Here is a 24,111-nt window from a genome sequence, read left to right as displayed (position 1 = left end):
GTTTCTCAGAAAATGCTAGATTAGGTAATTCTTTAAGTTACGCTGATTCATCTTAGCTGTGACATGTTCTATGGCTGAGACCACACAGGCTGCAACAACTGCTGCTGCAGCAAGGGTGGAAGGCATGGTCTTCTTCTCAAATAACAGGGACTTGTATTTTTAATTTTTACTTGAGACTAATCCCTTGAAGACAAAACAGACCTACCTGTGGTGTGAGAAATAACCAGAGCAGTGCTTCTTCAGCCAGGAATGAACATCTCAGACCTGAGCGGATGCCCTTTTCCTTTCACCATATAAATAACAGTAAAATATGTCAGCAAAATACCTACTTAGTTGCCCTTTGTGATTTGGTTTATAGAGAAAAAATTTCATTCTCACTAAATGGGTATCTTGACTTGAGTTTTGATATCACGATGTGAGTATGACAAGTTTCAGTTCCTACAAAGTCTTTGTCGTGAAGTTCTCAACTTGCCCTGTGTATACTGAGGAGCTGGACCACACCAGGGTTCAGCTCATGGTGGGAACCCCCAGAAGGTGTTTCTGTAGAAGAAACTGCATTTCACTGCCTTGCTACAAACACTGGACAGTTTGCAGTTTTTCAAGTTGTCAGACATAGGCTGGAGGCATATTGAATGGACTAAAGGACAGCTATAAGGATATGGGAAGCTGTTACATTATTTTTGATGTTTCACCACTGCTTCTCAAAGTTTGATGTTGCCTGTACTGCATATTACAGACATTCTGATGCTTATAGACAAGGAAATGCAAAGAAAGTTTGTGGGGTTTTTCTTTTTAAAAGAAGGTGAGTTTTTTTGTAAACATAAAAAAGATCTGTACAGCTGATACTAAAATAAATTCACTTTGGCCTTGTACAGTAGCTTTTGCTCATATAACATCTAATGGAAAAGCTAATTGACATTCTGTCATTTCTGTTTCAATTAACTGAACTCACTGATGCCGCCCTCTAGAATTCCTGACAGCTGATCTATTTCCAAAATAAACCAAGTAGCTAAATTTATTTGCAAACAAAGATTACCTCAGTCTGGAATCTATGCTAAGCCTTTTTTCCACCCTCAACTGGTACAAGAGAAAATGTTAAAAAAATGCTTTCAAACAGTAAAAGATCAAAAGGGAGACTATATGTCACAGGAAGATCATGGCTGAGGAAAATTAATCATAGGCAGTTTCAAATGTTTTAAAAATAAATCAGCACCTTTGATAAAAACCAGAACACTGGCAATTAAGACAGGAATTCCAGCAGAAAAAGTACCAATTATGGATGGTATGATAGCATTTCAGGAAGAAAAACGTATTATAATCAAAATTCAGAACTTTTATTATCCAGGTAAGCCTCTGAAACCATGCTGAAATAACTAGTGAAGGAAAGGAAAAGAATGCCAACCAGCATTTCTTGGACAATGCAAAAGAAAAGCCCTACAGAGATCTGTCAGGGCCCCACAGACTCCTGTTCCAGGAGTGCCGAGAGGTGCCCGGGTGCGTGTGCCCGGGGCAGTGAGGGCATCCCTCGGGCACTGGGGCAGCCACGGCCCCGAGGGGAGGCTGGCGCTGGCCAGGCATGGTGGGAGCTGTGGCTCAGGTCAGGACCAAACAGCAGAGGCTCAGCTTAAAAGCAGCTCCCACAAAAAGCAGCTGTGGCTTTCCCAGCATCCCCAGCCACAGAAGGAAGGGGATGTCCTCATATTTCCAAAAATTTCTATATTTCCTCCATGATGGGGAAATGCACTCAGAGTCCCAACATGAGTGGAAGTTTGAGGAACGCCTCAGTCTTCTGCTGAGACTGGGTGCTTCTGCCTAAGTAGGGATGTATCCGTGTTGAGCAATACTGGCTTGGATAGGAAACTAGGTATGCATTTCCAAAAATGCAAGAGAGCAGTGTGAAAATAAAGATTTTCATTGGACAAGTGGTTTCTGCCTGCATGAGATTTGAATTGGTTGACATAACTGTAAAATCTTCCACTGCAGGATGAGTGTGTGTGTTCATACCAAAAATCAGGCACGCTTAGTGAACCAGCAAATAATCCACTGTCACTAGCACGGCTATTAACCATCTGTAGGGATCTTTTAGTGTAATAAATCTGAACATGGAAATGTGGCAAGTGGCCTTATTACTCAGGAGCATTTTTGCAGTTTTATGTTGCATTAAACATGCAAAATATATTTAAAAATAAACATCTGCTTCCAGCAAAAATGCCTCATTTTTGTTTACAGGTGAAGCCCACCAATCTGAGTTTCATTGTGAAAGGGGTGTACAAGCAGTATTCAGCAAATAGAATGATGTGCCTGTATTATTATTTAAGCAGATTTTTACTTTCTACTATCTCATTAGTATTTTGTTTTGAATATATTACACTAGCAATTACTCCCTTTGGTCCCTTATTAATATTTTAGGACTATATCATCTTGTTTTCCTCAGAGGTACAGGAAGCAGCAAAAAGGAAGAAACTCATCATTGAGCTGTTTTGTTCCTCTATTTACGGTACAGGTCAATGTATCACAGTAATTTTTTTTAGAAAATAAAGAAGAGCAGTGTTTGGCTTTTCAATGTGCACTAACAGTGCTTCCATTCCTATAACCCCTTGATGAGTTTGCTACCTGCACACCTTATTCCTGTGTAACCTCTTCTGTACATAAAGACTTGCATAAAGTGTCTATCTTGATACATAATTAAAAAACCAAAACCAACCAAATAATATCCCCTATTCTGTTTATTCCCTGAACATTTCTCCTCTATTCGAACACCTTTCTTGTATTTTTTTTGTTCCTGGATGTTCTACCTATAGCTGATTCTCCTCAGGTAAAAGAATTGGTATGACTTTCCTTTATTTTATCTGGAGGAAAATATTGCACAGTGCTGAGCTGGTGTAGTGGAGAAAAGAATATACCTGGAACAGAACAGAGGAAAATAGAGCAGCAACAAGTTCTGTTCCCTCAGGGTCTGTACTTCTCCTGCCTGTTCCATTGCCTGCTGGAAATGCAATTCATTTCACTGTCCCACCATCTTATTACTTCGATGTTATTTTTATCAGTATCACTGTTCCTTATTATTTGACTTATTATAATGCCTAGATATTTCTGCCAAGATCAAGACTGTACAAATATGGCCTGAATCTGCCAGTAAAATGTCACATATTATAACGGAAGAGGTAGGAACAGGAACACAGAAAGTGAACATTATTGTTTCAGTTTTATGTAGAGAGTAAGCCAAACTAAGGGAGATATTCTCGCATCTGGGAGTCTAGTGCTGGTTTGAATGTCCCACTGTTCCGAAGAAAGATGGCAGATGTGACAGCCATAGTCCCCTGGAGGCTGTTGGGCACATGTCTGGGAGTGCAAGGAGTAGCCTGTGTTTAGGCAACCAGATGCCTCTGTTCAGCCCACTTGAGGTCATTTGCTCAAGGTTGTTCAAGGAACGCATAGCAAAGCTGTGCTTCAATGTAAACCTCATAAGCTCCAGTTCACTGTCTTAATCACAAATTAATTCTTCCTGGTTTCAGCTCCTTTTTTTTTTCTTTCTCCCAGCCACCTACACTACTGCTGTTATGAAGTGAATTATCTTTTCTTGCTTTAAAATTTTCTTTATTCTGTTTCGATCTTTGGATTTTGGCTCCAGTCCTCCTCTCTCACTCAGCAGAAGGCTGAACACTGCTTTGGTTGGAGGCTGTGTTACAGAATGTTCTCCACCCCTTCTGCTCTTTTGTTGGCATCTCCTCCCACCGCCAGCATGCCAAACAACTCCAATGCTCTCTGAACACAGGAATCAATAACCTTCGTAATTCTGTTTTAGCCAGCGTGCCAGTAGCTGTTGGTAGACATGCAAACAGGCGATGGATTGAAAAACTCACGTCTGTGAAATACCCACTCACAATCAGCTCTCCAACATAATTACATATGTGTGAAAAAAAATTATTCTGATTCATGTCAGATGTGTTTCCTTTTAAGAGTCATGTTGTACACTTATTTCAGGCAAGATTAGGTAGAAAAGATTGACCTTCTCAAAGCACTCTGTTATTCTCTACAGTCACATCTTTTTTTCTTTTTCTGTCACTAAGAAGTTATTCCATTTCTATGTTGGCATTTTAATCTTCTTTTTATAGCCTTCAAAAGCCATGTCACTTACTGAACTTTTGCTGACAAACAAAAGGAAGAGAAAGAAAAATGGCATAAATTTCCACATTCAGCAAAGGGCAAGGGCATGCTGTATTATTCATATGTGGTTGAGTAACATTTTAGCATTCATTTCTCACTTCACTCCTTTAGTTCCACAGTATTTTCCTTCTGGTTTTGCTTTAGTTCTCTTCTACCCAGTATTTTTGACTCCTCTGTTTGTTCTGACATTTCCTTTTCTTTTTTTCCCAGTGATTTTTTATGATTACCTCTTCTTTCTTTAGAAATAATCTATTAGATTAGTTCTGTCTTCACTTTTATTTAGCCTCTCTGGCAACCCCTTCAGGCATTACATTGCTATGACAAAAATTATATGTAGAGAATTTTCTAACTCCACAGCATCTGCTGTTCATCAAAATGTCTCTATCAATGTGCCATTTTTCTTTGCTTTACATTATCAAATCTGGACAAATCCATGTTATTTACCTACTTAACTACCACCTTGTGAACAAATGCAGTTTTAGGATTGAAGCATCTTGTTCTAACACCAAGCTAAATGGCTACCACTGACTTAGCGAATGTAGAGCTGCCAGAAAAATAGATTTTCATGAGAATCGGAATTAGTGGTTGATAAGAAAAGTTATAATGATACTTCTTATTCCACTATGAGGAGTTAGCCTCTGAATATGCATTTTTTAAGAGCAATACTGTAAATAGCATTGGTGTTCCTTGTCCTTAACATATCTGTTGCACGGCCTCCATAACAGACACAGACTCTAGAGGGACTGAAATTGCTTTAACAGCACCTTGCCCCAACTGGTTTGAATGTCACCCTCCTGCAGTATGGGTTTGATGCTTTTCTGCTCAGCACATTGCTGAGCTGGTCTCCAGCCAGGCCGAAAGGTGCTTGCAATATACTCTGCAAGGCTCTTTGCAGAGCTCGAGAGCCCTGCGATGCCATGAGCTCGTGGGCTGAGGACTGCTGCTTTGGTTCTCTGTGTTGCTTCGATGTTCTGATAAAATATCCACACCGAGAAAGCCACCCCTGTGACAGCACAGCCAGTGAAGGCACTGGCTGAGCTCATCAGGTACTGCCTCATCTTGAGACCACACACGAGCGGCCAATGAGGAAGGCGTGTGATTCCATCACACTTTGGATCTAAATGTGGCTGTGGAAAAGCATATGGCTTCACAATTGTTTTTGGGGTTTTTTTTGTTTGGTTTTTTTGGTGGGTTTTTTTTAGATTTTATTTCTCTCTCCTTCCCTGCACAGACAGTTGCTGTCATCTTCACGAGATCAAATGTGCACTGGTGTCATACTTGATGCTGAAATTCACACCTACTTTCCTTCAGCAGCCCCAGCCAAACTTTAAAGAATTTCGAACTGCTGAGAGGTTTTTTTAGAAGGTATTTGATCATGATGCTTTTAGCAGATTTAATTTTGAAAATGAGGTGATGTAATGAATTAAAGAAAGAAAGAAAGAAAGAAAAAAAAAAAAAAAAAAAAAAAAAAAAAAAAAAAAAAAAAAGCACAGAAGACCGGGAGAGCTACTGTTTCACACCCAAAGAACAGCTGTTGAATATTCGTTCTGCAGCCTCCCGCAGCCAAAAGCCCCGATAAAGCAGACAGATCTGTAGGTGTGCCCTGAAGGGCCGCATCCTGCGGCGCTGGGGGCCCGCGGTTAAGGAGCCCCCCGAGCACTGGCGCCGGGAGCAGGGCCAGGAGCTGGCCACGAAGGGAAAGGAAGGGAAGGCAGTGCCCGCGGGGTAGGCGGGGCGGGGCAGGGGCCGCCGGGGTGCGGGGGAAGCCGGTGCTGAGGGCATGAATGCCGCGGGGTAGGCGGGAGAGCAGGCAGGGATTTCCGTCCCGGAAAGGGGCAGGGGTTTCGCCCGGCTGGGCAGGGGCCAGGGCTCTGGCGAGGGCGGCGGCTTTGCCGGGGCGGTGCGGGGGCGGCGGTGGCGGTGCCCGGTGCCGGACCCGCAGCTCGCTCCCTCCCTCCATTCCTCCCTCCCTCCCTCCGTGCCCCCGCGCGTGCCGCCCGCCCCGCCCCGCCCCGCCGCCCGCGGCCCCGCGCGCCGCTCCTCGCGCAGCGCCGGGCCGTGAGGGAGCGGCCGCGCCGGGTCACCTTCCCGGCCGCCGGCAGCCCGAGCCGCGCCCGCCGCCATCGCCGCTTCGGGCCGTCCCCGCCCCGGGGGAGCGGGTGCCCCGGGGCATGAACTGCGCCTCGGGGAGCGTCGTGCTCCCTGCCGGGGAGCCGCCGCGAGCCGCCGCCGCCCCGCTGGAGCTGCCGGCCGGGGCGGGGGAGGCGAGCGGGGACACCCCCGAGGAGGGCGAGGGCCGGAGCAGCGGCTCGGAGAGCGGGGCCGCCGGCGGGGACAAGCCCGAGACGCGCTCGGTGTGCAGCAGCAGCAGCGAGAGCGGCAGCGGCGGCCACGGCGGCGGGGCCGGCCCCATCTGCAAGATCTGCTTCCAGGGCCCCGAGCAGGTGAGGAGAGGCGCCGGGCGCGGGCGGCCGGCACCCGCACACCCTCGCACGCCCCGCTCCGGGGCCGAGCCCTGTCCCTGGTGCTGATCTCGGCGTCGCTCCCCGGCAAGAATCGCCGTCCCCGGCGTCGGCGGCTGTGCGAGCCGCGGCTGCCGCTGTGCGAGCTGGCTGTGGCAAACGCCTGGGGCGAGCCCGAGCCGGCGCAGAGCTTTGGGGGAATTCAGGGATTTTGCCGTGTCTGGCTCGCACGCTGGGTGTCCTCTGGCGCTCGCGCTCCCTGGTTCACCTCTGAGGGACTCTACACAATACAAATTTCTCAGGTTTCTGTCAGACTTTAAAATGAGAGTGTTAGCTTACAGGTAATGCTGAGAAGACCTCCAAGTATCATCACTGCCGGGGCATATTATCAGCAATGGATCTAGCATTTCATAGCTTGTCTTGGAGTCGGAAAGGGGAGAATAGCTGATTTATATAATACAGAAACTACCGGGGGAAGTGATTATTTACATTATTTAAGGTCCTGGCTGACAGCTAGCTAGCTGAACAGCACAGAGCCGTGCTCCAAGAGCAAGGTTCTCTTGGAATCGTGACGCCACACATTTCTTTCTGAGTGATGACTGCAAATAGCTGTTGGAGAAATATATCCAACCACTTCTGGTACGTTTTGAGGTATTTGAAAGAGCATGGTAATATTTCAGTTGTTTCACAGAAGTACATGAAGATGTGTAGACAGCTTTCTGGCTTTTCTCAGTAGAAGCAGCTAGGTATTTTTAAGACATTTTGAGTATTTCATAGCCAAAAATACATGCTTTTCGACACAGTGAAATTGAGACCAGGTCATTGTTGAAGACCCCTCAATATTTTGGTATTGAGTGTACATGTACGTGAAAGGTTCCTTTAAAGTTGATGTTTCTGTATTGCCTTTCCAGGGTGAATTGTTAAACCCTTGTCGCTGTGATGGCTCAGTACGATACACGCACCAGCTTTGCCTGTTAAAGTGGATAAGTGAAAGAGGGTCATGGACCTGTGAACTCTGCTGTTACAGATACCATGTTATAGCCATTAAAATGAAAAAGCCTTGTCAGGTAATTTGTTCTTTTAAAAAAAAGTATATATTTTCGGTCATTTTTTAAAAAACAAAATTATTCTTACTTTTACTTCCAAGGTTTCTGGAAAATACAGCAGAAGATCCTGTATGCCTCACCAGCTAGTACTTGCACCCACCTGAAGTTGGTTTTTAAGACCAGTTACACATTAAAAGGTGGAGATTTGGTTCTATTATGTTCTTCTAGTTTTTGGCTTGCTGTGGAAATGGTCTTTAGAGGTTGGTAAATTCTGTAAGCAGTTAAATCATGCTGTGATGTGACAGAGAACTTGGAACTCCCAAATTCACTTTCTAAACTTTAAACATGTCTTTATTGTTTTTAAAGACTCACTCAGAGGTTGATTTTGTACTTTCTTCAAGCTTAGGGTCCAGAGGGGAGAGGAGAAGAAAGCTTCTGTTGCTTGTGTATTCATCTACTGTAAAAATGTAAAAGGAGGTGACTTTTCCGTCTTGGCACAATTCAGAGCAGTAGAACGCTCTGAAAGTTCTGTCCAGCAGTAGCTGTTTCAGAAGCTGAAATGTGCAATTACATTTTCCACAGCTCCGATTCAGCAACATGATGTTTCAGAACATGAGCTGGAAGTTAGAGCACTGTAGTGCAGGCATGTTCAGGGAGAGGTGGGGGGAGAAACTCAAAGCTCCAGCAGATCTCTTAGGGAGGCCTTAATATCACTTTGCATGTCAGAATTCTTTAGAGGTTTTAAACTCCATCCTGGAAATTGTATTTTATAACATCTGAGGAACACATTTAGTAAGATAATTGTATCTTTTTTTAGTTTTGATCCTAAGAGCTCAGAGATGATGGAGCTCTCAAAGGCCAGAGCACTCGGGTCATTTTTCTGTGCCTGCGTTTGATTGGAGTTTTATAGAAAAGACATGGTTGGATGGTGATGGCAGTTGTGTGAACGTGATAAGCATTCTTTGGATACAGAATATCTGGAGTATTTGCTTACAGCTGTTCAGATGAGGGGAAAGTACTTATAGAGCCAGTGGACTTCAATTTTTTTTCCTTTATAAATCCTCAAAGGAAAGATTTTGGTAAACTTTCCTGGAGAGAAGCTTTATGATGTAAAAAAGGTAAAGGATCTGTAAAACACTTCAGAAAATTAAGGTGGTAGATTTTGTTTCTACACAGACATGGTTTGGCATGGGGTTTGATCCTTTTGGCTTTTTTTAACCTTTTAAATATCTTTATTTCTTGCATATCCACAGTAATCCTTTTCCTAGCAAAGATTACAATAGCAATAGTTTGCAATTTTAGCATCTGAAAATAGTTTTTGGACAGCAAAGACATGACATAGTTGCCTGCAAAGAGGCATCTAGTACTATTTGAGATGTTCCAAGGTAGCCAAAATATGTACACAGAACAGCAGAAATGACAGAACTTGTGAGGGACTCTGGGGCTGCAGATGGAGGCCAAGTGGACATTGAAGGAAATAATGACACCTGGAATGTCGTTAGATACCTATCTGTGGACAGGAGAATCAAGCCCAAACTTGAAGAACAACTAGTTGCAGTTTCTGTGAAAAAGAGAAGGAAAGAGGAGTCAGTAGATGACACAGGAGGCAACAAAGTTTGGCCAAGCTTACAAGGGAAGTAAAAAGAAACTGGAGAGACAGAAGCTAAACATCATTCACTGCATGAGTTGTTACCATTTTTTTTTTTCTACTTTTGGAGGGAGAGAGGAAGGAAAGAAACCAGATGCATGTTTCTCATTCAATAGCTTAATACTAGATTTATTCTTATCCATGTCTTTCATTTTTTAGGTAAGTTATTTAAGTCTGTCCTTTCTTTCTTGACAAAATAGCATACAAAAAAAATTTCATGGAGTTGCAACTCAAATAATAAGTTAGATATACAATCCTGAGATCAAATTCCTGACACTCAGATGATCGCCCATCTCTTTGAGGGAACACAGTAGTACCTTTCTCAATCTGCTGCACAGAATATTCCTCTTGTAGTAACAGAATCTAAAAGGAAGTCTCAGACTGTAATTGTCTGTAATTTTATAAGGGGAATCAGTCTTAAAATGCCCTCACTCCTCCCTCGTATTCTTGACTATAATAGTATTGGCCGTTTTTGACAACTGTCTTGGCTTAAACTTTTGGACAGGTTCTGAGTCATTTTCTACGCTACACAAAAGCTTGTTTTAAGGTGATCTTTTGGTTAGTTTTGGCAAAAAGCTAAGGGTGAGACCAGTTCAACACAGAAGGAATTTAAAACATCTTCAGTTGAAGTAGTGAGTGTACTTAAAAGTTTCCAAAAAAGCAAGACTTCTTGCATTACATTAGTTACAGTATTTGGACAAGCGTAGTTTACTCTCTGAACAACCAGTAGTCTGCCTCAGTCCATCTTCCCAGAATTGTCTCTACCAGTCTTTTACTTATTAGAACTTTGTAGGCAGTGTCATAGGAGAGAAAACTGGTGCTATTTACAAAAACAGCTTTTTTTCAGGTAAATGCAGAATTACACTAGGTCTGTACAAACCTGCTCTATGTACACTCAGGTCTCTGCAGATTTACGCCAGCTCTTCAGGTTTGCTTTCACCTCCCGTATTTAAGGAATGCAACAATGTGAAGGGACTTAAAAAGGAAGATATTTTTCTGTGTTTTCATTCAGAACATAGGAATAGATGTGAATATTCTACTTAATATCTAGCATGTTCTGTGGTTTCTGTTGCTTCACGGAATGCCAAGTAAATCCAGGGGGTGCCTCTTTTGGGGCAGTACATTCAAGAAACAGAGTATTTCTATTCCGATAGAAATTCTTCCAGTGTCACTGTTCCAGTTCCAGTTTCAGCAACTACTACATAATTCACTTTTAAGAATATAATCCTGGAAACATATATTTTATTATAGGAATAAACTTTAAAACATAAAAAGCCCATCCAAATTAACCCATGGGCTAACAGTGGAAGATGAGCATACAAACAAGTTGATGACATTTGACATGATGCATAACAGAGATTTGGAATTTTTCAATATCCTTCTTAGGATCATATCAGAAAGACGTATTTAGCCTTGCTGTAGTCCATTAATGGACATGTTCATCTTGCTGGACTTGCTCCATTGGCAGGGTGGAATTTGATCCAGTTATAGGCAGGGCTATGTTAATAACTAGAAAATTCCCTTCCTCCCCTTTAAACTCTAATGAGGGGATCTGGAACAAATACTGCTTTGGGCAGGGATTTTTGGAAGTTTTTTTTGAAAGTACTTAAAAAGGAGAGAGAAACTTCAAATGTATGACTTAGAAATTAAACCCATTTAGAGTTATACTTGAGAGTAACAAAAAGAAAAAAGCACAAAAAGAAAACATTTTATTGGTTTGTTAAGGTTATAATCTGTACAGATTTCCTTCCTAAAGGAAATATATTCCTAAAAGAAATATAAACACAGTGTTTTGATTTTATTCGTGCTATCTAATTTTTATGGTGTTAGAAGATTAGTTCACTTGCATTTAAGCATGAATGGGTATTGAAGAATGTTAGTCCTCTGGTAAGATTTAGAAATAATGTTTAAATGTGGAATAGAATCCTGCAAAGGTTGAGAGTATATCCTCTGGTGCTAAAACCTGTCACTTCTGTAAGTGAGCAGTAAAGATATTTAGATAGTAACCTTTTCTAGACTGTTACTATAGTCTGTCATAAAATAGTGTTACGTTAGAAGTTTAATAAATCCTGTTCATTAAAACATTATATTCTGGTACTTCAGTGAAATGGATCTATTCTGAGAGCAATACCATAGATGGATGTGCTAATTAAAAACCTAATTCAACACCCCTCTGACATAAGAAAAATCACAACAATGATTTTAAAAAGTAAATTCGTACTTTTTAGGCCTGATTTCTTAAAATAGAAAAAAATTAAGGTGGTACTTTTCAGAACTTAAGGTTTCACTTTTCCAAATTTTGTTAATGTGGGTAATCCTCACTCATTTGAGAAAGCTCACTGGCATCAACTAGATAAGCATGAGCAAAACTGTGTAGCAGACTGCAGGTATGTCAATGCATGTTACATTTAAAAGTGCAAAAGTCAAGTCATTCAGATACTTCAGTATGGAGGCCAGTGTCCTGAAAAAATTGTGTAGTAAATGTTTAGTAAAAGTTTTTTCTTATGACTGTGCTCAGCTGGATGACAGCATTTAGTTCTTCTAGGCATAACTAAGAAGGGGAAAGGGAAAAGGCTGAAATCTCCAATTATGCATTCTAAACTGCACAATGTACCAAGAACTATCTATTACTGTCTCTCCCTGTACTGAAGATCCAGAAGGATACATTGTGATATTCCATACATCAGTGGACAAAAAAGAACAAAAAGGATTGTTCCAGTATTGGACAACTTACAAAGAAGTTTGAACAAGAGATAAGGGACAAATCTATGCTTCACTAGCCCTGGTACCGAGCCCCTGGTACACTGGACATTTCTAACTATGACAGAGTTTTTGGCATCTCAAATGGGAAGTGTTTTAAGAGGCCTCTTGAAAAGAAAATAATGAAGCTTTGCAGGCACCCTTTGAATGTGAAGGCACTGTGCAGAGGCTGTTGGAAAATAAAACATTTGGCTGATATAGGTATCATGAACAGAATGGAAATGAGATTCAATGCCTGAGTAGTCATTAGAAGGTAATTAATATGTCAATAAATGCTTGGAATGACTTAAAAAACCAAATCAAGTCTTTTTAATTTCATGTGATGGAGAAGAGAGTCCATAATAGTGGAGAAAGATGACCAGTAACATGGTCAAAGTAGTGAAATAAAAGGAACTGTACTTGAGGCAATTTTGTACTTGCTGAGAAAATTACTTTTGTTGTGAGCATAAAAGATGTGTTACAGTAATTAAGACATAACACAAAAGTGATTATGAGAAATTAATTTTTTATATATGAATAGTCGTAGATATGCTACCTAAAAAGCACATGCAAGTTTTAGAAAAAATGAAAACAGGAGGATCCAAATATATATTTAAATTTAAGATAATTCCTGATAAATTTAAGATCATTTCAAGAACAAAATGATGTATTGGAGAGGCAAAACTATACTGCTTGAGGAAGACTGGGACATGACAATCCTAGAGATTTTCATGAATGGTAAAATCTGTACAAAAAGTGGTAGAAGTAGACTAATACTTTAATTTTAGTTTTTTAGGAGAGAGAAATCTGAAACAGAAAACTACGTGTCAGTCATGAGCATAGATATAGTAGCTGTACTTCTCACACTCTTGTTTGTTTGGGGGTTTTTTGTGGTTTTCTTTGTTGGTTTTTTGGGGGGTATTTTTGGGTTTTGTTTTGTTTTGGTTTTGGTTGTGTTTTTGTTTTGTTTTGGGGTTTTTTTTGTATTTTTGTTTTTGTTTTTGTTTTTTTGGTTTTTTTTTTGTTTGGTTTGGGGTTTTTTGGGGTGTTTTTTTGGGTTTTTTTGTAAGCATCTGTTTTTGCATTCTTCTAAGGAGAATTTACTAGACCAGATAGACCTTTTAATCTGATACACTCACAGTCATCTCAGTGACTGCACTGTATAGGTGCTGATTATGATCAATTCTAAGTAGCATGCCTAATGAGTTTGGAAACAAAAGGATAGCAGTGCTGTTGGGAGGGCAGCTGAGGGGTTTTTCTGTGGTGGGAAAGGCAAAATACATTTTCTGTCTTCTGTCTACTTTCTGTTAAAGATCTGAAGGTAAATGAGAGACTGAAAAAGAGAATTGGGTAAGCAAGTGTCAGTGGTGCAGAGTACAGAAGAGGACAGTAAAAATTTTGCCACCAACTTAAAAAACAGAAATGCAAAAAAATGGAAGTCGTCAAAGAGAAAATTCTGATGGGATAATGAATTTCATGTTGTATTTTCTTTGTTTTCTTCTAATTAGTGCATAGAGAGATTTGGAAATAAAAGGAGTAGAGAACTGGCAAGTAAAGGCAGCAAAAAGGTGTGTAGACAAAAGTCAGTTTAGCTTGAGAAAAACATTTGATTGGCCATTGAGATGAGAGCAGATTTTTCACAGAGTAAGTGAGCAGGCCGCTGGTGCACTGCTAGCACACTAGGAGCTGAATATTTGGGTGTTAGCATACAGAGCTGAAGGAGTGCAAAGTGGACATTACAGTGGAAAGGAGAAACAAAGCTTTAGAAACTTTAGAAAAATGGATATAATTGTCAATTTATGACAAGTGAGAGAGAACAGGGGATGGAAGAATATAATAAGTACCAATCACCTGAAAGTCATGAAATAATGAATAATGAATAATAGTAGGTGAACAAAGAATTGATTCATTCATCACAGTGAGAGTTGGGTAGGGATAGAGAAGAACTAGTAACAAAAGACTAGATATTGACTACAAATAAAGCATATTTGTAAGTTATGAGAAGAAATTAAATTTATCTTAAGACTTCAGAGCAGACATCAAATGGGAGCTGAAGCCATCAGGAAGGAATATGGGGGATTACAGAGAAAGGCAAACAGTTTAGAAGTTCTGTCAGGCTTCCAAGTATATCCTAAGGTAATCAAGTAGAATACAAAATTAAAAAAGCAGAGCATACTTTAAAAAAAGAATAGTATTAAAAATATGTGGATGTGTGCCCCTCTTTTATTTTCAGTAACTTCTCAAAAAAGCAATTTCTTTCTGTTTTTATTTTGTGAGATGTGTAGATTGTGCTCAAGGCAGTTTGACTGCTAGAATAGTGTGAGAAAACAGTGCAATGTAAACTGTGAACGGTACTTGGAAGTAATTTTTTAATTACAAGTGTCATCCTGATCTAGTGGTAAGATACATAATATAGATTTAAAGGCTGGCATTATCTTGGTTTATCAAATGGTGGGTTAACTACTTAAAGAAAAAAAACGGTGGATTCCTTCAGACTAAGATTTTCATAGGGTGAATGACTTGCATAAAATACAGTGCCAGGTTGTTTTTCAGAGAAAATATATTGAATGACAGTTATTGCTGGAAATATAAGCATAAATTGCATATTTGCAACAGATTTCATTATTTAAAAAAATCCAAAAGTAGAAAAGAGTGTGAATGGAAATCAGGGTTGCTACATATACATAGGTGCTGCCATTTGAAATGCTGAGAATAACAATGCAAGGCTTAAGATATGGTGTCAGACCTGCGTTCAGGAACCTTTGTGTTACTGGTTTTTTGTTATTTTCTGTGCTTGGGTGTTTTCCCAATGGCTTGATCTGCTAAAAAATTGTTTAGTGATCAAAGATTTCTGAGTTTTTACAATAAAATTTTTTGTCTTTTTGTTGTATGTCAAAAATCCCTATTATTCAGGTCTTTAATTCCTATCAACAGAGATTAGTGGAAAAATACTCAAACCAAGAAGTGTTCTTCTATTTTTTAATATGAAAAATTGTTAATACATGATGGTGTACTGCTTTCATACCATGTATCTGTGATTCCTTACCTTATGCCAATTTGGCAGGGCAAGTAGCCTGCTTTGAGCACTAAATACTGTCAGTACATTCTGACTTCTCTACCAGTCTGTGTTAACTCTGAAGTGTCCCTGTAATTTTATCCATAACTGAAATTTTTCAAAGATAGTTTTATTAAGTTAATTTTGAAATTTACTTTTAATACTTCTTGGTTTTGAATGTTGGTCCATTCTCACTGAAATTTTCAGAGCTTCATCCTAATGACTGGCAGTCATACCAACTTACTTCTTTCTTAATTTGCTGTATTGGGGCAACAGCTTTTGCACCTATTACACTTGTATTTTTAAATTTTTTTGTCCCATGTGTAGATTCAAATTAGATGTTTGGTATTCACTCTGAAGATTCTTTCCTTTGCTTCAGCAGTGTACAGAGAATAGCCCCTGCCTGCTTTTGTCCCTACAGTGCAACAGTGAAGGAACATTTTGACCTCAGTTCCTTTGAAGTACTTGCCTGAGTCAGAGGACTCTCATTGTGCGTTTTGCCCGCATAACTCTTTTGCCATGGGGTTCTTTCCTTCTTGTTTTAATTTATTTCATCTCTCCTTTTTTATTTACTTTTATTTATTCATTTATCTTTTTTTCTTCTCCTTTTGTTTACATTTCAGTGAAGCTCATGGAGAATGAGTATTCTCATTCTTGGCCACATGCTGTTTCCTTACCCCCTACTCTATTTGTGTGTATGTGACCCATTTTTGCATATTTTTCTGGCAGTGTCTTCCCTCCAGGGCAGCATTAACCTTTGCCAGTTCTGTGATGAGCATATTCCCAGTACAGGGATATACCACACTGTTACCCACACAAACCATATTACTGAATGGGGGCTATTTCCTAAGCCAAGGTTCATTTTTCTAATCTTTTAAGGCCAAAGAACAGATAAAATAATTCCTTAGTAGTTTCACAAAGTCATGAACCTTGCCATCAAGATGAAATGCTAGCCAGCTGTATGTGTATTTAACTACTCTCCCAACACCGGACGTATATTATTCCAGGCACTTCAAGGATTTTGGAAAAAGCAAATTTCATAAAACTGGCAGCCAGGAAACTGTTGCTGAAGAAGACGAGAATAAACTTCAGTATGCCTTCTCTTCTTTCATGCTAAGGAGGCTTCCTCTGCTCCATGAGCAAGAACAGACAGACTGAGAGTCTACATCTAATGGAACACGTTATGTATCTCTCATTGCTTTATCTGAGCGATCTGCAATTTACAATCTACTAGAGCTTGTGGTTACTCCCGGCACATTATGTTCCTCCTTGAATGACTAAAGTCCACATCTGTTTCAGGGCTGCTCTTTCATAGGAGGAGAGAAATATGACAAATTTTACTTGAGGGGATGGGTTTAACAGCTGATGTGAGCGCCCTGAGTCACACCAGAATAACACAAATAGAATATGGGAGACTTACACTTTCAGCCTTTTCCTGCACCTGCAGCACTGTTCCTTCACATAGCCACTGTCTTTAGTGAACACAAGAATCATTGTAAGCTCAAATCATTCAATGTCACTTTCCAAAAAGGACACTTTGATGGTACTTGAATTTACAAGCTTAAAATCCTCCTGAGACTTAATAAAGAGGGTCACTTCCTCCTCGCCCACCATTTACAGAGTACTGCATATCATCTCATTGCCTTCTGGATGCTTGCACCAAATAGGAATTTGATTAATAATGGATGCTTTTCTGATATCTGTCAAACTTACGGAAAAGTCTTCATATCCTCCACTACCTGGTATAAACAGAGGGACCTTCAAATACATCTTGCAGAAATCCATTCATGCATCAGGGCTCTCTACAACTTCCTGAAAGGAGGTTGTGGTGAGGTGGGTTTGGCCTCTACTTCCAAGTGAAGAACAAGCAATAGGACAAAAGGAAATGGCTTCAAATTGTGCCTGGGGAGGTTTTGATTGGACATTAGCAAAAATTGCCTCATTGAAAGGGTGGTCAGGCATTGAAAGGCTGCCCAGGGAAGTGGTGAAATCACCATGTCTGGAAGTGTTCAAAAAGCATGCACATGTGGCATTTGGGAATATAGTTTAGTGCTGAATGGAATTGTGCTAGGTCAATGGTTGGACTTGCTGATCTTAGACATCTTTTGCATCTTTAAAATTCTATGATCTGATACTCTCTGAGATTTCAAAATTCTCTACTTCTGCCTGTTCTTCCTATAGCCTTGGTTAAAAATTTAGAAAATATGTGAAATTGCTGGTTGTCCTATGGAAATGTGCCTGCTTCAGAGTTTCTTCACTGATAATTGATGCCAAGTACTATGTTCAGAAATTTGTGGAAAATCTATTGTGCATTCAGTGAGAAGATTTTATGGCTGTTGGAATTTTAAAAGCTTATCTTTCCCCTGGACCTTTCTCTCCTGCTTTTGTAGATGTCACTGATACAATTACTGTGAACCTAGCCCCAGCAATTAAACCTATAAGATCTAAGGACTTCAGTCTTCTTGTCTAGATTGTTTTAGACTAGAGAGCAGTTTCAGTAGTTTAAGTACTCCCAAAAGTCTTGGTGGTCATCATGGGACACAAGTGAGTCTTTTTCTTCATTATATGATTCTCATGCATCAGGTCCTCAAGGGAACCTTCAAAACTCTTCCTTCATTGTTTGGGTTCAGAGACACAGACTTCCAACCTGTTTACTTAAAAATCAACTAGAATTTCTGTGCTGCTATATCCTACAATCATTCATTAGCATGTCTGAAGTGTGGATAAGAAGCCATGTCTTTGTCCCAGTGTCACTCCCTCTGTTTTCATCACCACTTCTCTGGGCAACCTGTTCCACTGTCTCACCACTCTCGCTGCAAAGAATTTTTTCCTAGTATCTAATCTAAAGCCAGTCTCTTTTAGTTTAAAGTTGCTAAACTTCATCCTATCACTACACTCCCCGATAAAGGCTGTCTCCCTGTCTTTCCTGTTGTCCCTCTTGTAGGGGAAGAGAGTTTTGTAGAATATGTTTTATGACAAGAAAAAGAAAATTACTTTAGAAAGCTAACTTTTATTTACAAACTCAAATTCATGCACAAATTTGTATGCTTCCAAAGGGACAGTTAATTTGCACATCTAATGTTTATTTTTATTACTAAAGGAAAAACACTTTCAGAAAACTTCTGTATGTGCTGGAAGACAGCAATCCAGCTGTTGAGACTGTCTGTGGCCATCAGCTCTGAAGAATGTGAATCCAAAGTTGCAGCTACTTAGCATCCTGCTGGAGGATTCCACCACTGGACTTGGTTATCTTCTTGGTTGAGAGTCCAGGCTGCTTCATTTTGAGGGACCGTGAGCAGGCATTCACAAAATGCTATTTTGAAAGCTGTTCTATTAGAGAGTTGCTTGAGCTTGTTTTCACAGTCACAAAAAAAAACCAAAAAAACACAATCTTTCTCCTTCAACACCTCATTCCAAGTTCCCTGACTGGAGAAATGATTCATTCCTTCAATCTCTCTTCTCCCTTAGAATCCTCTGAGTTAAGGCAAATACAACAGGAACAGTTCTCTTCAGTACAGCATAGCAAAAACCTGTTTGGTATCAGTATGCTGGCTATTGTAATGATTTAATTTGGGATAGTTTATGATAGTGATTCACAGTCAGTATTCTGTAATTCTGAGTTGGATGCTGGATAAGTTACTAAGTCAGCCAGGCCTGACTGGGCAAACCCACCTGAAGAAGAGAATTAGGTCCTCTCTTTACCACATGTCTGAGCCATTTAGTTCTTTGAGTGCCCTGAGTTATGGGATCTTACATTACCTGTTTCACAGCCTTGAGACATTCCATTAGCTTTGTCTGCAGTCATCAGTCCTAGATGCTCTGCCCTTTCTCAGGCTTGATGTTTCCCAGAGTCTAATGAGTAAGTGAGAAATCCATCTGAGATGTAGACCCCTTCTCTGCATTTTCATTAGACATCATCCATGTCAGAATGAGTTGCCCAAAAACTCTGGAGATCAAGAAATTTTTGTCTGGCTACAGTGGCAGAACCAGGGCCTTTTGAAGACTCCAGAGAAGTGAAAAAGAATCATAGCATCATAGAATGGTTTGGGTTGGAAGGGACATTAAAGACCCCGTAGTTCCAATCCCTCCTGTCATGGGCAGGGATGCCACTCGGTAAATGAGGTTGCTTAGGATCCCATCTAACCTGCCCTCAAGCTGTTGCAGTGTTTCACCACCCTTCTGAGAAGAATTTCTTCCTAATTTCTTTCTTTTTTTTTCAAGTGGGTAGCAAGTTGTTTCAGGGCTTATACCCTACAGGACCACTAAGCTGTTTTTCTAAAAGTGTCCTAAACTAATTTAATCAGAGTTCAAGTGTTACTATTAATATTGGTAAGGAATCCAGAAACAGTGCTGCCTGTAAGGTAGAACCATCTTATGAGCTTCTGTTCTGAAAAGAAGACCAATAGCTCCATCATATGTAATTAGTGAATGTAAAGAGGGGACAACAAAATGTGACTGTGTAGAAACAACAAAATGTGACTGTGTTTATGGTCATAAACTTTAAAAATTACAATTACAGAACAGTAAGTGGTTCTTCCATAAGTGTGTTTTCCATATGAACAGCATGTACTTATATTTCATTCTTTTTGGTGCTTTTGATATTTGAGAGAAACTGATGGTATTTTTATTTTATGCCTGTGTTTGTACTGCAAGAGATGGTACATAGGTTATATGTAAGTCATATCATACCATCAAGCCAAGAACAATTTATAGCTAGGGAATTTCAAACACAGTGATATGAATGGATATTACAGTTTTTGGTATTGCAACCATTGCATCTTGCAGCACTGTGATTGCTGATGCACAGTGTAACAAGTCAGACAGCTGAAAATTTTCAAAAGCATATTGTGCAATTTAATTTAATTACACAAAGGGATTTCAGACACATTCATGAAATGGTTAGAAAGAAATAGAGAGTTTCTGGTATAGTATATACTGTAGAGGCAGCTATTATCTTTTTTTACAGAGCTATAATATTAGATGATATGTAGTATCTAAATTGCCACTCTGTAATTAAGCACTACAACTTATATATTCTTATAAAAATGGAATCTTATAAGTAAGTGAGTGATCAAAACCATGTATACTATTAGAAAAAGTTTAGTACTGATTCAAAGAATAGCACCTATTAGTGTGTAGTTGTGATTATTTAGCAATACCTGAAAAAAAGAATGCAATTGACTGTTAAAATTTGCTGTTTAATATATAGTTAAACAACTTAATAAAATATATTAATTAATAATAATTTTAACATTAATACATTATACTAATTTGTACAAATGTATTATGCATCTTTTTAAAGCCTTCTAGTTATTATACATAATGTGTGATATATGGAACAAATAATAAATTACTTAATTCTTCCTCTAGGCCAAATTTTCAAACAGTATATTATTTACCATATTCATTTGTATAGTCTAAAATTTTATAATTATGACTAACTACTCTTTGAGTGAAGATTTATTGCTAATTTAATTGACTACAAAATCAATCCAATTGATTTAATAATGTAAGAAATTACATTCAAACTGACTTATAAAGCAGACTCTGCCAGATTTCATACAACCCAGAACCCAGGATTGTCTTCTTCATGATTACATGCCAGCCAATAATAGCTTGGTATTCTTATCCTGCCTTCTAACCTTTGTCCAAGATCCGCATTATCTTACTTCAGGATTAGGCAAGGCAACAGCTTGAATTCAGGATATGTTTCTTGAGTCTTTTTTTGCCCTTAAAACCTGAACTACTCTTTGTTTCACATCTTACAAAGAAACACATAAAATTGGGATTGCTTCTCCCATGAGCATCTTCCAGATTTTCATATGAAAATTCTGATCGCATTCTGTGAATTAGTTTTTGCACAGGGCCAAAACGAGCAGAGGCCAATATTTGTACTCAGTTGATTTCGGGTGAGGTTGAATCCTGCACTGCTGAAACACATCATTGCCATATAGCAACAGAAAGAAGACTGAACAGGGAAGGTGCACCTTCCTAACTAAAGGTGGGGATTTGCTTTGTTCCAGAACTATTGTTCAACTTCCTTAACTAATGTTGCTGCAGGATGCGGGGAAATCCAGTGATAATACATGGTGACGTTACTTCATTGCATGTCTTTGGATTCATGGAGTGTTTAGAAGCAGATAGTGGAAAGCAGTAATTACGATGTACTTTAAACAAAATTATGCTTTACAGCTAAAGTATGCTTATCCAGTTGAATGTGTTTGTGCATCTACATTCTGAGGGCCATTTTCCAGTCTTCTTTCAGTCAGCTGGAAACTTTGAACTCTGAAATTCCAATTATATGGAATTTCTTTCACTTTCACATAATTTCTATGGTTCTTTTCCATTAAAGCTTTTTCAATCCTTCTTTTTCTGCATCCAGAGCCCACTGAAATATGCCAGTGTCAGAAATAGTTCCTAATGCTTTCTTTGTACGTACTAAAATCATTTCCCTACTTATCCCTATGGAGATGATGTGACTAGAGTAATCAATTTCAATTTTGCTTTCCCTTTGATTCAGTGAACATCTATGTATTGTATGGGAACTGGAAGTGTTCCAATAAATTACTTGGAAGAAGTTCTAATGTTGAATATCCTGAATAACACAGAAATCTGAGTTATTAAAATAGTATCCTTAGAGGTGAAAGTTTAAAACCTTGCTTTAACTCAGGTGAACATTGGGTTTGAGGCAAGTTTCTCATAAGGGAATGGACCAACCTTTAAGGTGTAGAATATTCTCAGTAAGCTCTCTATGTTTCCTTTTGCACGGTTGTAAAAATTATTTAATTATTCATAGAGTCAAAAAGACAGAGAAAGATCAGCCAGCACTTTCAGAAAGTCAAGCTAGCAAATGAAATGTGCGTTTCAGTAAAGAAACCATAATTAATACTTCAATACTTTCAACATGATAGACAAGAAGGCATCCTCAGAAATTATCAAGAACAGATGATCTCTCCGTATAGTGACTAGTGTCCAGGGTATTTTTGTGGAAGACACTTGCTCTGGACCTCCATGCTGAGCAATTTTTTACATACATTTGGTGAGTGCATCAATATCAGCATGAACTGCACAATCTTAGCCTCATGCTCAGCTTTTTTTTTTTTTTAATTTAAAAGTTGTCAACAGTTTTAGCTAGAATTTACAGACAGTTCTTTTCCCAGGAAAACAGGGAAAAGCAAGTCCAGAATCCTTTGTGGTACTGTCTATTCGTGTTCAAAAAGCCAAATACAGAACTGTACAGGCAAAAGGTGCTTAACTCTCCTAAGTGACTACATGGCATGAAAATTGTTAATACCTCCTTCATACCACTCATTTATGATCTTGCTGAGGTTTACTTCCTCAGTGCAATTACAGTGAATGTTTTTTGTCTCAGTTTATTTCTAGGAATGTGGACCTGACTGTAACAGGACAGCTTATGTTTGAGCTAAGCTTTCATCTTAATTTTGAAGATCATCATTAGGTTGCAGAGACTGCGACAACCATGGCAGGCTTTAATTTCCTCCAGTCATTAACATTTAATTTTCAGATAATGCTATCAGAAGTACTGTAGTTTGCAATGAAATTCAGTATTTCCAATACAGCTGCAACAGAAATTGAACAGTAGGAATACTATTAATTCACATAGAAAGGTAATTTCGTTTTCACCAAATATACACTTCCATCGAATGTGCAAAATACAGATGAGCTAAGCCACTAAGCTAAACTTAGTTAGTTTGAGTCTCACAGGAGTTAAAAGTCAACTTAAGAATAATTTACTTAACTGTACATGTTTCTCATTTCCTCCAGGAACCTTCCTAGAGTGTTTCTTCTTTGCTGTGTTGTATATCAGCAGATATCTGTTCTTGTTTGTTGAAGATCTCCATGAGAACAAGGTCTAGCAAGCATGCGACTTCTCCCAGCTTCCTACAGAATACTTCACCTGTATCTTCATCCTCCTTAGATGGCCTGTAACAAACTCCCACCAGGATGTCTGCCTTGTCACCCTTCCCCCTGAATCTTTACGCATAAACACTCAACTCTATCGGTACCATCATTAGGCTCTGGGCAATCATAACACTCCTAATGTTCAGGGCTACTTGTTAACTCTCCTTTCTTGCCTAACCCTTCTGAAGGGTTTACAGCCATCCATTGCAGCACCCCAGTTGTGCAAATCATCCTACCATGCCTCCATGATACCACAGTTTTCCTGCTGCCCAATGGCTTCCAGCTCCTCCTGTTTGTTGCCCGTGCCGCATGCACTGGTGTGGATGCACTTCACTGGGGCTATTGATCCCACCACCTTTTGAGGGAGAAGCCCTAATTCCTACATGACCATTCTCAGGTGTTTCTGTGCTTTCTAATGTGTCAATAACTTCTGCTGTTGCTGACACATAGATCTTCATTTCTGCCTCTACTGAGATGGCAGACCAAAGGACCTTCATAGCACTCTGCCCCTCCAACACTGGCGTGCTACCCCCAGGCTGATCTCTAGTGAGCATGGCTTTATCCATTTTCCCTTCAAGTTTACTTTAAGGCTCTTTCAATGAGCCCAGAAAACTCCTGTGCAAAGATCCTTTTCCTCTTTGCAACAGATGCACCTTGTCTGTCACCAACAGGCTCAACGCCATGTAAATTGACCCATGATTAAAAACCCCAAAATTCTGCAGGGAGCGAGTTGCAGAGATTTGCCTGCTGCAGTCAGCAGGAACTTGTCACCATTGTCCCCTGTCATTTAGGTCACTGCATTCTGTTGGACAGAAGATGGGGAATCCTCCATATCATGCATTCTGTCTGCCCTTGTGGGCCTGTCCCAGGGAAGGCAGTTGAACTTTTTCTTTACTCTGATATTCCTCAACCTGCTTGCCTTCTCGTACAACTCTATCGGCAAGCAGAGAAGCTTCCATGCCCAGACACAGCTCCCAAAGCAACACTCTCTGCCTCTGGCCTCTACTGGTGCAAGAGCAGGGCACACTCTGCAGCCTGGCACCAGGGTGTCAGTGTATTCCCACTGGAGCT

At 39.8% G+C, this 24,111-nt stretch overlaps 1 protein-coding gene across 1 annotated transcript in view; it reads left to right on the top strand.

Moving 5' to 3' along the window:
- Positions 1 to 4,810: 4,810 nt before the first annotated feature.
- The window catches only part of MARCHF11 (membrane associated ring-CH-type finger 11), a 33,936-nt gene continuing 14,635 nt past the window's right edge, over positions 4,811 to 24,111 (top strand). Inside the window, exons 1-2 of the mRNA XM_063420037.1 lie at positions 4,811 to 6,611; positions 7,541 to 7,696. Of these exons, the coding sequence (XP_063276107.1) occupies positions 5,952 to 6,611; positions 7,541 to 7,696 (816 nt within the window). The 5' untranslated portion in view covers positions 4,811 to 5,951. The remainder of the gene's footprint in view (positions 6,612 to 7,540; positions 7,697 to 24,111) is intronic.

This window comes from Prinia subflava, chromosome 1, assembly GCF_021018805.1.
Source record: "Prinia subflava isolate CZ2003 ecotype Zambia chromosome 1, Cam_Psub_1.2, whole genome shotgun sequence".
Taxonomy (NCBI): Eukaryota; Metazoa; Chordata; class Aves; order Passeriformes; family Cisticolidae; genus Prinia; species Prinia subflava.
Note: the sequence above shows the minus strand (reverse complement) of the source record. Positions and strands in the feature narration are given on the sequence as shown.